At 37.6% G+C, this 12,995-nt stretch overlaps 1 protein-coding gene across 1 annotated transcript; it reads right to left on the bottom strand.

The window, feature by feature from the left end:
• Window positions 1-4,714: 4,714 nt before the first annotated feature.
• On the bottom strand, window positions 4,715-11,960 carry LOC134671671 (glutathione S-transferase 1-like). The gene is made up of 6 exons (XM_063529496.1): window positions 11,884-11,960; window positions 11,663-11,801; window positions 11,443-11,501; window positions 9,830-9,977; window positions 5,098-5,294; window positions 4,715-4,826 (listed from the first exon to the last, which is right to left on the bottom strand). The coding sequence occupies exons 1-6, from the start codon at window positions 11,931-11,933 to the stop codon at window positions 4,715-4,717; spliced, it is 705 nt and encodes a 234-aa protein (XP_063385566.1). The 5' UTR covers window positions 11,934-11,960.
• Window positions 11,961-12,995: the final 1,035 nt, after the last annotated feature.

Here is a 12,995-nt window from a genome sequence, read left to right as displayed (position 1 = left end):
GATCGAAATCGTTAGAGCCGTTTCCGTAATCCCCGAAATATGTATATACACGAATAGCTCGTTTAAAGGTATTAGATAAATAAATAATATATTAAGGCCCCAGTACACAATGGGCCATCGCCGGCCACTCCAAGGGACGCAGCCTTGCGGTAGAATGAGATAGCAATATAACTTGCTCCCTCTAACGCATAAATGCGTCCCTTGGAGTGGCCGGCGATGGCCCATTGTGTACTGGGGCCTTTAACCTCGCCCTAACAACATACGAAGTGATGTAGTCAGTAAAGTCAGGCCAAACTATGGCCTGACTTTGCAAAAACAAAGTGTGGAATGTCAAATTGAAATATATCTATGTCATTCTTCGAGCAACACGGAAGGGAGGCGGCATTCGCACTATTTCCCCTCTGCCGAGGTACAAGATTAGCGCGTCAATCTAATCTAGCGCGGGTAATAAAACTAGTTGCACTTGGATTTTTCACTAGACCGAGTCCAGACGCGCGCGTGAACACTGCTGCACAAAAATGCCTGTTTGCTCAGTTTTTTGCTATAAAAAGAGGTCGGGGACATCAAATTTACAAAAAGAAAGTGTTACATTTCACATGCAATATTTTTTTTTACATATCATACGTTTAATTACATTTAAATACAATTATTATATTTTAGTCTCAAGTAATTGTTGGATTTATCGATTTTGCTCGCTCAGTACAAATTGCGGATCGGTCGAGCGACAAATCCGACTTCTCATCTCTCAGAATACATACTTCAACGAAAATGTGTTAGTGTGCGTGTTGTGACACTAGTCACTCGTCCGTACACAAAAAGAGAACGAGGTTTGCAAGATTTGTCTTTGACGTGTGTCATATTCTATGTATTTGTGTCGTCATTACAGAGGGCCTGCCGCGAACCAAGGGCCCAACGTTTTCTGTTCTCTTTCACGACGCAGCAACTAGTATCATTTCTCTCTCCTCGCTCTTTTAAAATGCCGTTTGTCAAAAAAGGACAACCATACTGTTGACAAGGTGGACTTCAAATCAAGTGTTGCCTTTCTTGATGCGCCCAGGCTGTGTATGTGTGCGTAAAAGCGTATATGTGTGCTCTTTTAGGGATGTGAAAAGTCGATTTTAATCATGTTATATATCGATAAACGCTACACAGCGGAACGAAATAGCGATTAATTGAAGCTTCAATATCTTCGTTAAACATAAACATAATTGAAATGCTAATGGATAATGAATATTTATAATATAATAATATAATTCAAATATTCAAATCAAGAGTGAACAGGCACCTTCTGGGCGAGCTCGCTCCATCGTAGGCCACGTCTACGCCTCGGCTAGTCTGTGGCCATGAGTAAGCCCATTCATAATAAAAAAAAATATTGCGGAACACCTATTTTAGGAGGTATTTATGTATTTTAATTAAATATCTGAACTTTCCCTTGGTTCCCTGCTGGGGCGTGACTATAAAATTGTGATCTGATAACCACAATAAAGAATAAAAGCGTTTTTGGTCATTTTAGGTATCGTTAAGCCTTTGAAGTAAAATTAAAATTGCAAGAAATGTCGATAGTTTATCGATATGACTTTATCGACATGGCTACAGCAACGTGGGCCTCATTGTTAATCGTACACTAAACAAAAGTGGCAACAGTGACAGCTCGCTGACACCGTCTTTTTATATTATAAGTCTATGCCGCGAACCACGTTTGACGTGTTGCCTCCCTGTCACACTTACGTATGAATTTACAAGTGCCATAGAGAGGCAACACGTCGAACGTGGTTCGCGTTAGGGCCTCTGATTGGATTTTGTATGTAAGTGTGCGAGAAGTGCGACTGTGTGCACCTTCCCCCCGCGAAAAATGGCAGAAAGATTTGTACGGTGAGATATCGCTTGGGCCCCTCCCTTCCGACGTGTCGGAAGCCGGTGTTGCTCGAAGAGTTCATTATACTAAAGAAAAAGTGACCAAGCCCTCCTTCCTTGCCGAGTCATCACCTTTTTAAGGCCCCAGTACACAATGGGCCATTGCCGGTCCAAGGGACGCAGTCATGCGGTAGAATGAGATAGCAATATCACTTGCTCGCTCTAACGCAAACATATTTTTTTTATAATTTTAGAATAAACAGTTTAGAAGTAATTCAAGAAAATAGACAAAAAATTACTATTCCCCTCCTTTATCTCCGAAACTACTGTGTCTAAAATTTTGAAAAAAATACATAAAATAGGTCTTTACCTATAGATGACAGGAAAACCTATTAGAAATATGTAGTCAAGCGTGAGTCGGACCAATTACTTAGTTTTTCATCCGACCCCTACGGGTTTTTTAAAGGCAATTCACTCGCGTTTCACATATATAAAAAAAATATATTGTTAAAAATTTAGTAATGTACGGAACCCTTGGAACGCGAGTCCGACTCGCACTTGGCCGGTTTTATATACATCTACACGGTCGCCGCCGTGCACTTATTATAAAGCCTCCTCCACACTCGTGCGCGAATCGCGGCGCGAAGCCGCGAACGTGAGTGTGGCGTCGATTTTCGCAGACAGCGAAATCGACTCCACACTCGCGTTCACGGCTTATCCCGCGATTCACGCGCATAGTCTGGAGGGGGCTTAAGGCCTTGGGCCACCCGCTGAATTATTGCAATAATCCCAGTGTGGCCGTATGAAAACGTCTGTTATCAATGTTATCATATTATCAATTACAACGTAGATGGTTGTGTGGAAATGTCACCATTGAAAATATGACGTTTACTGTGTTCACCTTTTTGTACCTTTGTATGTGTATTTGTACCTTTTATGACCATTCTTCATAAAAACGTTGGCATTCATATATAAATAAAGTTTTTATTATACGCTAGTTATTCAAAGTACAAAAAAACAATTATAAAAAAGGTCCTTTGTAGTATTTTTTACGCTATGTGGTTGTAGGTTCCGTAATTGAAATTTCGTTCCTACGAGCTTCAGAGTTCCGTGGATATTTGGGTTCATTGGGATTGAAACAATTGCCAATTTCTAAAAAGAAGAAAAACTACTGATTTAAACTTTCACGATTTTTCAACATTATTTAATTGCACAACCGGACATAATCGCGTATCTATTTAAGTTTAGATTTACCTCCGACGTTTCGAGGACGGCATTGTCCCCGTGGTCTCAGAGAAGACTAAAAAAAACATTGCAATTTCAATCGGGACGAGGGATTTAAAAGGTTTCATCCACATGGAATCGAGTCATTAGTAAATGATAGCGGAAGCGAATATCGATAGTCGATAAATCGAATATCGTTAGTGTTGTGCAAAGAGAATATAATCACTACGTTTTAAGAGACGGGACTTCCGTACTAGCGATTTGATTAGTCTGTGTGTATGTTTGGTTATCCAATCATTACCAACATGTATGACAAACACCTGTCAAAGAGCAATAGTACCAACATAACAGACTTAAATTAAATAGTGTAGTATGCTGCATGCTTGCGTATTTTATATACCCTTTTTGTTTCGATATCGATAAATTGGGGAGGGGTGAAACATAGGCCCCTGGCAACAAATTACGTACTCGAAATCAGGTTAGAATCTAGTCCATATTTAAATTGTTTGTTATATAATAGTGTTCTTTGAGTGGAGAGATCGAAATGCCGACTGAGGTCCGGGGTGCGATTTTATTATCGCAGTGCGCGCGGGGCCATACAACTTCGTATGCTGCAATTCACTTTTGCGACAATCGCGTCGCGAGCAGTCGCTGAAAAATTTAACAAATCACAAATTTAAAATCGCTGCGATTTTTTTTCGCATATGCGCGCACTGCCATATAAACACATACGTTACATTTCTGCGACTAAATTATCGCGCGACAAAAAGTCGTGGTGCGCGCTTGGCCTAACATTCCCAGTGCGCAAAACGTTCGAAACTGATAAACAAAGACCTAGTGCGCGGGTAGTTCGAAAAACTCGCGGGGCAGAAGATGTTGTCAACTTTAGCCAATCTTCTCCGAGACCACAATATGGACAACGCCGTCCTCGAAATAATGTCGGAACGGAGGTAAATCTTAAAACTTAAGTAAATACGCGATTAAGTCCCGCTGTGCAATTTAATAATAGAAGAAAAACTACATCAAATTACTGTGTACAGCAGAAAAACTATGTCGAAATATGTTATAATAACAGTTTGAATAAAGGACGTAAAACGCTATTATTTTACTTTAAAACTTGCGGTAGTAATTTTGGCCAACAGCATAGCATACATATTAACTCACATTATAGACGGGTCTAACGCGAATTATATTCAATTACCTTTATTTACCGACGTTTCGACACAGGTTTCACTGGTCGTGGTCAATAAAGGTAATTGAATATAATTCGCGTTAGACCCGTCTATAATGTGAGTTAATATGTATTCAAAACGCGAAAGTTTAAAATATTATATAGCATAGCATACACCTAGTTTTGAGGGTTTGAGGATTCACCTTAAGCGGATCTAGCTTGTTTATGGTAGGCTCTTAGCAGGAGACCTATCGCAAAAACCGAAATTTGCAAATTGCAGGGATCTTTCTCTTTTACTCTAAGGAAGGTGAAAATAGAGTGACAGAGAAAGACGCCTGCCATTTGTGAACTTCAATTTTTGCGGTAATAGAGCAGAGGCGTAATCGTGAAAATCGAATCATTAGAAAGTTGATAGTATATTACATCACTCATTGTGAAATACAATAAAAATCTTTATACTAATCAACTCAACTCGCCTATTGTTCTCGAGAACTCTGAGAGTCCTTTCTTGTTGGCAGTGCAGTAGAACTTCTCCTCGGCCATGCGATGCAGCCAACATGATAACTTAGGAAAACTGGAAGGAAAATATTTAAAAAGAAGCTTACAAGTACAAAGCACCGAAGTATACGAGCTTATATGTACAATACCTATTTTGGGATGCTTGCTAACTTTTTTGACAAATTGGTTTGAGTTTCAACACTTGCATCATCAACATTATCGTGTCGACCGAAGGACATCTACTTCTACTAGGCAATATCCCTTTTTGTTTAAAATGTTCATTTACTCGGCCCTTATCTAACGGTTTCCTACGATCTTATATCTGGAAATATTTTATGATCACGAACTTGCAGACATCGATGGGCACGAGTATGTTGAGAGTGCTGACGGTGGCGGCGAGCGAGATGTCGCCGAGCGAAGGCCAGTTGCCGCTGCTGAACCACGGTCGCTTTGCTAGCATCTGCTCCATGTCAGCGTACGCACATTGGATCTCGTCGTTCGTCTTCTTGTCTACATGGCGCAGCGTGCCACGCAGAATTGGGTTCTGAAATTTTACACGAAATTATATTAACCACTTATTGGTGATGATGATCGCTCCTTTACGTTAGAAAAAACCGACTTCTCAAATAAATTACTGGCTGGTATTTAACTGATCACCAGATATAGTAATCCACTTCGTCACCTTTTTCTGGTAGCATATTTCGTTTCTCTACAGGTCGCAGTTCTATCCTTATTTACCTAACCCACAAAATCGAAATCGCCAAACTATGCGTCGTTGAAGAGTTCTGTTTTGATCATCATCAGCAATTCCACTTGATCAAATGCCACTTTTTTGAATGTATAATTGTATATACAGGATGTCCCAGAATTCGACGTCAAGCCGTAAACGGATGATAGACCAAGTCATAACAGTTATCATAAAAATACAAAAAAAAATCCAACTCATGTTTTTTAAAAATTATGGTCACTTTAAAAATTCACTAAAAAATCCACAGAGCGCTTGTATGGAAAATTTTTTTTTTCGTAGATTCAATTCTAATAGTGCGGAAAAGTTGTCTTAGGGTGAGAGTAAATTGTGTGATTTTTTATAATTTTTTATGACGTCATCTTGTGTCTCCGCATCGCCTTCAAAATATTTAAAGAAGTGGAAAAACGTGACACGTGTGTAACCATCAAAAATGATATAAAGCTTTATTTCCTGCCTAAATATTTAATTATACAGTTATTGTAAGCACCTAAGTAAACAAATATTTATTTAAATATAACGCTACGTCTTAAGCCTCCTCCAGACTATGCGCGTGAATCGCGGGCGAAGCCGCGAACGCAAGTGTGGCGTCGATTTCGCAGATTGTTCACGTCTTCGCGCCTTGTTCTCCGTTTTTTGTCGGTATTTCGGCCCGCGTCAAAGGAGACGCGAAGCGCGAACTTGCAAGACTCCACATTACACACTATTTTGGCTCTTCTGTGGCCAGATAAATATTAATTATATTATGATTATATTACATTAAGCAGCTATATTTTACGGTTTCACAAGAAATCAAAATGGAAAAACAGCTAAATCACGAATGATGCCATAGATAACTAACAGTTAAACTCGATCAGCTGATGCTTTTCCGCCATCTTGCCGCAAACCAAACTGCGAAATCGTCGTGAAGTGTGCGAGTGTGGAGTCATACGTCAACTTCGCGATATGTTCGCTCCGCGACGTCGCGCCGCGATTCACGCACATAGTCTGGAGGGGGCTTTACGTAGGCGAACAACGCGCGAACGCGGCGCGGCGCGGCGCGGCGAAAGCGGCCGCCGCCGCGCCGCGCCGCGCCGCGCCGCCTGACATTCGCGTGCAAATCGCGCCGCACCGCGTTCGCAACGAGATCGCTTACGTAGGACACTTCTATGGGCATCAAAGGATTGATTTCGCCGCGCCGCGCCGCGCCGCGTTCGCGCGTTGTTCGCCTACGTAAGACGTAGCGTAAGTACCAATTTATAAAAAAAAATATTGCTTGATGAAATGGGCCTTGAAAATCCATACGGGCAGCATCAACATCGCTTAAGTGAAAATAACCGAAATTAAAAAATAAAACATGATGTGTATGTATTGATTATTGTATATCATAAAAATATGTTTTCCTTCTTCGATATTATCCATTTTCCAGTTAAATAAACCATAATAAATGGTTTCAAATACCTAAGAAGAAACCACGAACACTACCTGAGTGCTAGCAACTTTTACTCTCATACGTATATCTTAAATATTGTTTTCCTTTGTTATTAAAAGGTTATTATTTTAGATAAATATGTAGATTGGAATACATTGAGATGTTAAAAGAGTTTTTTCTTTTATTTTGACTTCATAAAAAGTTTTGCAATATATTTGAAGACTACACTCTTCTCACCGTATAACCCACTTCAGGACGACAAGTTATTAAACGTGATTAATTACAATAAAAGTATATACAACGACAAACTAAGTGTCTTCTGAAACAAAAATAATCAACTTTGATAAATAATTCAGAAAAATTATATTTAAAAAAATTTAATTGTGTATTTATAATATTACTAGCTGTTGCCCGCGACTTCGTCCGTGTGGAATCTTATCTTCAACATTTTACATCTTTAGTACCTATAATTTTCATATCCAAGCAATGTTGAAATTAAGTACTTTTCTTTTTTAGCAAGTTGTATGAAGTTTTAAGTCAAGTGGATTGTGATGTTGGTTGCTGAAATTACTTTTCTTGTATTCTCATAATAGGTACCTATGCCCTTATACAAAGATTCAAGTTCCGCATTCCGCACTCACAAAATATCTGATCTCCATACAAATTTCCAACCCCTTTCTCACCACCTTGGGGGATAATTTTCAAAAATGCTTGAATTAGTTTGCATGTTTTTTTTATTTATTACCTTTTTTCCAAAAAGTTAAAGTTCCTAGCTTAAAATTAAATTTACACCCCAAGACGAATTTACATCCCCTTTTTAGCCCCCTTAGGGATTGAATATCCAAAAACGTTGCAATTACTTTTTTTTTGTAATCGGCTATTATGTCTTTCTAAGAAGTTTCAAAGCATTTGTAATGGATTTAAACTATGAACCCCATTTTAACCCTGTTAGGGGATGAATTTCACAAATCGCTGAAATCACTTTCATTGTCTTCTAATAATATCCCCAAATACAAAGATTCAAATCCCGCGCTCGAAAAAATGCATGATATCCATACAAACTTTCAACCCCGTTTTCACCACAATAGGGATGAATTTTCAAAAACGCTGAAATTAGTTCTCTTGTATTTTTATATAATAACATTTTTACAAAGTTTCAAGTTCCTAGCTTCAAATAAAATTTGCACCTGAAGACGAACTTTCATCCCCTTTTTAGCCCCCTTAGGGGTTGAATTTCCAAGAACGTTGCAATCACTTTTTTTTGTAATCGGCTATTATGCCTTTCTAAGAAGTTTCAAAGCATTTTGTAATGGAATAAAATTTTCAACCCCTTTTTAACCCTGTTAGGGGATGAATTTTACAAAACGCTGAAATTACTTTTTCTGTCTTCTAATAATATCCCTAAATACAAAGATTCAAGTTCACCACTTGAAAATTTTTTTGATATCCATACAAATTTTCAACCCCTTTTTCACCACCTTAGGGGATGAATTTGAAAAAACGCTGAAATTAGTTTTCTTGTATTTTAATAATATATCTTTTTACGAAATTTCAAATTCCTAGCTTAAAAGAAAATGTTAACCCCATACAAACTTTCATCCCCTTTTTAACCCTCTTAGGGGTTGAATTTCTCAAAATCGCTTCTTATCTCTTGTACACTTTATAAATGCAATCTGGTGTGCAAATTTCAACTTTCTGGCCTTTGTAGTTTCGGCTCTGCGTTGATGAATCAGTCAGTCAGTCAGGACACTTGCATTTATATATATAGATAGATAGATAATCAATATTTAAGGCTAAAGCGATATGTATCCCTCCTCCGCTTAATCATCAGATAGAAAACTGGAATTCACAGGAAATTTCGTCAAATTGGTATTGATATTTTGCAATAGCATGGATTCACTTTCATCGCTGATATAATGAAGACATAAAACATACATTTTTACCTCTACTGGGTCAATTTGACTATATTTCAAATATACGTCATTGTAGTGAATACGGCCCATATTTGACTACTGGTATAATCAATAATACTATAGAAGTGAATGCCTGAGAGAACTTTTTATTCACCTCAAATAATAACTTAAAATAAAAAAGAATAACTAATAAGTAAAAAAGCTAAATTTGTCATTTTAAATCCAAATAATCCTTAAACAAAGTTGGTGCTATATGTATACAGGATAAACATTTTTCATACAAAAGTTCATTGACCTTGCGGAGGCACTTACTCCCTTTTGATAGTAAAGTCGTCATAATAACTTCTTACCTTAAACCCTAAAGGCAACTTTTTGTCATTATTAGAAAACCAAAATCCAAAAAAAATAATTTCGCTCCACCCTAATCCACACCCTGTAATGGTTCTTTAACTCTTGTTACTACAAATTCCATAATTTATTCTAATTTTTTTATTATTGTGTAATCTTGAATAATTACAGGGTGTGGATTTTTTAGTGAATTTTTGAAGTGACCATAATTTTTAAAGAACATCAGTTGTATTTTTTTTTGTATTTTTATTATAACTGTTATGACTTGGTCTATCATCCGTTTACGGCTTGACGTCGAATTCTGGGACATCCTGTAGATAATATCAGATTACTTGATTAAGGCTTGATTAGTAGATAAAATCACAAAAGTTACTATAAGTATGCCTTTCAGATTTGAGGAGTTCCCTCGATTCCTTATGGATCCTATCATTAGAACTGGGTTTTGACAAAAACGGAACCAATCTATATACATACTCGTACAATCAAAAAAAGAATTTTCAAAATCGGTCCAGTAGTAATGACGGGAATTAAAAAAACAAACACACATAACACACATAAAAAAAAACACAACCGAATTATAAATAACCTTCTCCTTTTGAGATTTCGAACTTGGTTAAAAAATAGCCAGGAAGTTAAAGATCCTTAAATGGTAAAAATCTTACAGATGCCGCCTTGTACTGCGGGTAAAGCACGCAGCTGTTAAAGTGCAGGAATTGGTCGACAAGGGCGCGGCTGCCGGGATCCGGCGGCAGCAGGAACTTGCTCGTCTCCGTGCAGCAGCGGGAGGCCAGGTACGTCGTGATGGCGTGGCTGCGACACCATGGTTTAAAGCTTAATTACATTTATCCTTTTTCTAGTAGACTTTCTATAGTAGACCGGTGTAGGGTGTAGGTGTACCTAACAAATAAAGGATTTCCGATGGCGAGTGAGCTTTCCGTTTCACGAAATAGTGGAGGGGGGGGAGGGAGGAGACAAGGCGCCTCTATTTGGTTATATCCTCCAAGTTGCTGGCTGTTGGAGCAACGTGTTCAATCGATCGATCAAATGCCGCAATGCAAATCGGTGACATTTGTAGAGGCCTTAACTATTGTAGAATGGTAGCATCCGTTGACAGATTTTGCTACAAAATGTGTCCGGTGCGGTGGTGGTATAGGCCCCGTGCATGAACTACGAGTATAGAGGGCTGGCCTATAACCGCGAACATCGAAGTTCGCAAATTGCGGGCATTTTTCTCTATCACTCTAATTACGCCTTCATTGGAGTAAAAGAGAAAGATCCCCGCAATTTGCGAATTTCGGTTTTCGCGGTAACCCCTCTGCATAGGAGCCGTCAGATGTTCGGCACGAGGCGTAAATTCGTATTCCGATTCAGGCCACAAGATGGCAGACCCTCCAACGCGCACGGTCCCTATATACAGGGCGTCCCACGGCTATGCCACATGGAGGGAAAGTACCCTAAATATTGTAGATGGAACATTTTACTGAAAGAAGACATTATTTTAATTTAAAAAACAATTTAAACTGCATTCATAGATTTTTAAATAATTACATGGTTGAACCGGGAATCGAACCCGCCGCACGAGAAAAAAAATCACCCTGTAGTTTTATCATGCCGATCGAAAGGCTTGATCATAAGGATTATTTTTTGCTAAAGAACATAGTGTCAGAAACAAAAGGAAGGCCATGAATTTTAACATTTGATGTGAAATTTAGCGAAATAATCAAGAGTACGGCTTTGTATTCAACAGAATGAGACTACATTTTGAGCATTTGATAAATTAAATTCATTAATTTTGAATTAAAAATGTTAAAATTCATGGGCTTCCTTTTATTTCCGACACTATGTTATTTAGCAAAAAATAATCCTTATGATCAAGCCTTTCGATCGGTATGATAAAGCTACAGGGTGATTTTTTTTTCTCGTACGGCGGGTTCGATTCCCGGTTCAACCATGTAATTATTTAAAAATCTATGAATGCAGTTTAAATTGTTTTTTAAATTAAAATAATGTCTTCTTTCAGTAAAATGTTCCATCTACAATATTTAGGGTACTTTCCCTCCATGTGGCATAGCCGTGGGACGCCCTGTATAGTTAGATGTAATAAAGTATGTATACTTGTATAGTGTACGTTTATTTATCGCTACTTACTAAATTACAGTTGCGTAGTTTTTATTTAGTATCTAAATAAATTTTAATCATATACTATACCTAAAAACTAGTGCATACCACAAAATTTCTTACAGTAATTTAATTTAAAATGTCATGATAAATATACCTATCGCTTAGTATCAAATCTCTATCCTTTAAAATTGGCAATGTTTGAAGAGGGTTCATCTGAAATATTGTAAGTATTATATAGGTACAGTTTTCCCTTTTAAAGAGTGTAAGCATAAGAACACGAGACATTGTAATAAAATTTGCACTGGCGCCACTTATGTAGTGATGTACATAATTCAACGTAATCGATCGATTTAACACAAAAAAATACTACAAACAGAAACTATTCCTGGACTTTTATGTTCTTCTCTATCCATGTTGATATCTACTTCATGGATATCCATGTTCATAGCATCCAACGCCATCAAGACTGCACGACACGCAGGGCTGCGGTCTGCTTTCCACAGAGTGCAGTGCCTGAAAAATATAGTATGTATATAGAAGTATGTACCTACCATTCAGAAGTACTGCCAGTCACAGAAATTAAAAATTCGCTAACTTTAAACTAGTCATTAGAGGCCTACTAGGTGAACCCCCCATTTTAATCATTGCAGATGGCTTAATTACAAAAGTAATTAAAATTATTTATCATTTTTAATTTCAGCTGGGGTTACATTTTAATATTTTATGATTTAATTTAGATGTAATTTTTCTACCCTCCATACATCACAATGTCGTGAAACCATAGATAGACATGTCATAATCATATATTTTTCACATCATATGCTGACAGGCTGCCGTTCTTCAAGAAGGATCTTTGGAACATACATTAAAAAGTACGTACCTACATAATACAATCGGATTGGACTTATTTGTAGGCAGGCTTTAGTGCTAAGTTTATAACAAGATAGCCTATCTGCTAAGTTGCTAACTACGTTTTGTAATGTAATGTAATGCTCACAAGTAAAAAAGAAAATTTAAAAAAAAATACCATTAGTGAGTTTATTTGCCGATAGATGGCGCTTTACAGAAAAATACCAAAAGAATACCGTCTACCATAGAAGGTAGGATACTACTATAATAGATTTATGTGGTATACCTACCGATGCCTACAAAAAACAAATGGGTCGGCCACGCATGGCATGAAACGTGATACGTTCTACAATGTTCTCTACAGTTTTTATGAAACTACAAAAAAAGAGGAAGAAGTAGTATGACATTAGAGGAATGCATGTGCGATGCCCAAAAAGCTTTTCTTTCACAGCGGGCATGAACTGAAATGTTAGTTAATACACAATTAATTCAACATAACACTTTAAACTCTCTCATTTTGTACACATAATTAATGTTACAAACGGGTCTAAGGTCTAACGCACTTTGAACTCTCGCATTTTATGTAATTATGTAAATAACACTCATCAAAACGGGTGGATTCATAGTAACAAATCGCTTCAACATTTCATAAAGAGAGGTACTCTTCTTTTCAGCTAGGTAGCTGATTCGATTAGTAAGAATAGTAAGCAATGTTAGCATTTAATTAAACCCTTATACCTACCGTAATATAAGTAATAATAGTGTCCTTAAGTAATGATATTGTAAGACCCATATTTGTTTTGCACCATTGTAGACCGCTCTCGGCGATTTGAAGCGCATACTTCCTTTATCAACATA

Source organism: Cydia fagiglandana, chromosome 16 (genome assembly GCF_963556715.1).
Source record: "Cydia fagiglandana chromosome 16, ilCydFagi1.1, whole genome shotgun sequence".
Taxonomy (NCBI): domain Eukaryota; kingdom Metazoa; phylum Arthropoda; class Insecta; order Lepidoptera; family Tortricidae; genus Cydia; species Cydia fagiglandana.
Note: the sequence above shows the minus strand (reverse complement) of the source record. Positions and strands in the feature narration are given on the sequence as shown.